This window comes from Microtus pennsylvanicus, chromosome 1 (genome assembly GCF_037038515.1).
Source record: "Microtus pennsylvanicus isolate mMicPen1 chromosome 1, mMicPen1.hap1, whole genome shotgun sequence".
In the NCBI taxonomy this organism is placed as follows: domain Eukaryota; kingdom Metazoa; phylum Chordata; class Mammalia; order Rodentia; family Cricetidae; genus Microtus; species Microtus pennsylvanicus.
This window is the reverse complement of record NC_134579.1, coordinates 34,797,365-34,800,755: the sequence shown is the minus strand read 5'-3', so window position 1 is coordinate 34,800,755 and position 3,391 is coordinate 34,797,365. Positions and strand designations below refer to the sequence as shown.

The 3,391-nt window shown below is 44.4% G+C and overlaps 1 protein-coding gene across 1 annotated transcript; it reads right to left on the bottom strand.

Moving 5' to 3' along the window:
* Positions 1-209: 209 nt before the first annotated feature.
* Positions 210-1,142, bottom strand: LOC142845480 (beta-1,3-galactosyltransferase 5-like). The gene has a single exon (XM_075964720.1). The coding sequence runs from the start codon at positions 1,134-1,136 to the stop codon at positions 210-212; it is 927 nt and encodes a 308-aa protein (XP_075820835.1). The 5' UTR covers positions 1,137-1,142.
* Positions 1,143-3,391: the final 2,249 nt, after the last annotated feature.

Here is a 3,391-nt window from a genome sequence, read left to right as displayed (position 1 = left end):
AACAAGTCTTGACTGTGTGTGTGTGTGTGTGTGTGTGTGTGTGTGTGTGTGTGTGTGTACATCCACTCTATTATATGCGAGGCATTGAGAACAACACTGTTGCCTTCCTCCTCCTTCTCTCTCTACCCCTGAGACTTCCCAGCAAGGCCATCCCAGATCTTCACAAAGTATCACCAAAGGTTATTGGAAGTTTGCACCACAGGCTCCCCTCAGAAAGTAGGGCAGTTCTGTGTTTGAGAGTTCTCCAGTTCCTGCCAGTAAGTGAGTAAGTTCTGGGGTGACACGTAGTGGCAGGTAACAATTTTCTGAAAGCGGCACACAGAGAAGCTTAAGCCACCTGGGAAAAAGGTTTGTTCAGTGTGGAGTTTCTCAGGCTGGATCTTCAGCTTAGCCAGGCAGAGCCCAACAAACACATCCTCCAGCTTGAGGAATGGAACACTCTCTGAGATATTGTATACTTTGCTGGCCACATCACTAGAAAAGACATAACCCGTACCAGAACAAAAAGGTGGGTATCTGTCCCAGGGATATTCAAATTTACTCACAAACCACTTGCTGAATGTCTCCCTGATGGGAGAAAAATGGGACATCATGTAACCCGTGAAGAACCTGGAGGTTTTGTTTTTCTTCAGCAGCAGGTCAGTCAGATAACCAACATTCACAAACATGTCTGAGTCTGTCTTCATCACAAAAGCTGCCTGAGGACAAAAGTGGTGGACCCATTCCATGCCCATCAATGTCTTCAGGGTCAAGTTGTAATAGTCATCCTTGAAATCCTTCTGGATGATGTCACGGTGCTGCTTGCCCTCCTGGGCTGTGGCATTCATCTCATCGGTGCTGTCTGAGGCCCCCAGGAGGAAGAGGGTCTTCACACGCTGTCCCCACACCTCTGTTTCTCTACCCCATGTCTTGCGGATGGCCATGCGAGCTGCCAGCTGCTTGTGGGACGAAGTCACCAGCAGCACAAGGAAAGGTGGCTTCTGCTTGCAGTCTATATCTGGAAGCTGGAGGAACTTCCCGTGACCTTTCTTGAGAACAAATGGCAGTTCCTTGAAAGGCTCCATGCTAAAGTACAAGCAAAGACTGCCCACCATCAGAATGAAAGCATAAACCAGCTTCATCTTCATGAAGGCCATCTGAAAGAACAAAGACAAACTGCCAGGTCTCCCAAGAGAGAGGGTGGAGTAACAGATACACAAACACAAGGAGATCAGAGGGCTTTGTTCTGGTGTTCCAAGCCTAGCATCAGGGCTAGAATTTATACTTTATAAGGTACTAACAGAGAAGTATTTTATAGTTCCCAACACAGGGCTATAGAGACTGCTCACGGTTAGGAGCACTTCCTGCCAGCAACCACCTGTATCTGCTGTTCCAGTGGATCTGATGCTCTCTTCTGGCCTTTGTAGGCACTGCACACATGTGGTGCACAGATAAACATGCAGGCAAAATTCCCCTAAACTAAAAACTTTTAAATTTTACCCAAAATGTACCAAACAAAGGGAAAATAGAGGTTTAAGGAAATGAAACTGTGAATCTGTGTAAACAGTACACATTTATATATATACTGAATTATACCAAACTGCACATATATAAATTTAAAGATTAAAATTTTAAAAATATGAGTTTATGTGCCAGGTAGGGGAGGTTGATGAAGAGATCCACAGTTTAGAAAACTCTAGAGGGGCTGGAAAGATGGTTCTGAGGTTAAGAACACTGGTTGCTCTTCCAGAGATTCCAATTTCAGTTTCCAGCAACTACATGGTGGCTCACAGCCATCTATAATGAGATCTGATGCCCTCCTCTGGCATTCAGGTATCCATACAGAGCACTCATACAGAAAATGTAAAAAAGAAAAAGAAAGAAAGAAAAATCTGGAATCTTTTAGCACACAGAAATGGAGGCCATGCCACAACAATGTAGCACACAGGAGAGCCTGCCATGCTGTCCCCAAGTGCCACACTGACAGCCTTGGGATTTTAGATGTTGGTCCCAGCTCTGGGAACTGGCATACCTTCACTGATGGGATATTCAAATTCCTTGTCCTTCAGTAGATGGGACCAGATCTCCGAACAGATCCTCAGCTCTGATCTCTGGTGACTCCATGACTAAGAATGTCACAATGCAGCTTGACAGTCTGTAGGTCTGACACCTGTGCTTTCTGTGTGCAAGCACAGGACTGGCCACAGACATCTTTGCACTAATTAAGCATGCTCAAAAAAGCAATTCTTAACACTGTGAGTTCCTGGCAGGCTCATGTGAATTCTTGGTCAGCTGCTGACGGTGCTATTATAAAAGGTTGTAGAATCCTTTATGAGATGGGCCTGAGCTACAAGAAGTTACTCCTGTGGGATAAGTGTTGAGTTTATGACACCATCCACTTCATGTCCTCTCTCTGCCTCCTGATCCACAAGTTATGAGCAATGATCTCACACCCTGCTACCACAGCTACAAACTGCTCCCAGTGGTGTGTATGTGGTTCTGCTGCAAAGGAGAACACCTCATATCAGGATCCAAAGTAAATACTGCCATAAGTCATTTCTCTTTTACGTATTTGGTCATAGCAATGAAAAAAGTAATGAACACAAAAGTACCTCCAGTTTTCTGATTTGCACAATTACCTTGAAACTCTAGAAACCTGGAGTGTGGTAAGTTTGAGATCACCTGTGTTAGTGTTGTAACACTGAGAAAGAAAGAATTCACTTTTTCTGAACAAGAACTTAGCTCCCTCCAGGGGGCCAAGCCACAGAGTAGAAGCCACAATAAAATGAATTCCTTGTGAAGGACAGTTGGTGACCAATGTTCCACCCTACCTTACAAGACAATCTTCTGGACTCGGTTTTTCTACCAAAAATGAAGCTTGTGTCTCTCAGGAATAACTAGGAGAGAAAATAATAGCATTCGAATTGTTTTCATTTTACTTCACGCTTTGCCCTCTGCTTGTGTGACCTTGAACAAGTGTGTGAGCTGCATTTCTGGACTCAGTTTTGTGACTTCTAACATGGGTACAACTGAGGCACAGTGTCAACCATATGACTCACCTGACTACAACAACAAATATCTGAGAATCTTCAGAGGTCTCACAGATGAAGATAGGTCCTGTGGTGGTTTGTGGGATCAATGACTTTTTCATCAGTGGGTGGAAGTCTTTGGGAAACATTAGGGGTGTGGCCTTGGTGGAGAAGGTGTGTCACTGGATGTGGGCTATGAGGTTTGAAAAACAAATGCCATTGCCAAGGTGCTCTATTTCTTCCTCATGGCTGTTGATCGAGGTGTGAGCTCTAAGCTGTTCCCGCCATTCATGTCTTTGTTGTCATCATGGATGCTAACCCTCTGACATTATAAGCATAACTGAATGTTTTCATGACATCTTTTGCTCATGGTGTTTTATCAT

What these genes read in the sequence shown, in the direction of transcription:
- LOC142845480 (XM_075964720.1), bottom strand. Translation starts at nt 1,136, where the DNA reads ATGGCCTTCATGAAGATGAAGCTGGTTTATGCTTTCATTCTGATGGTG.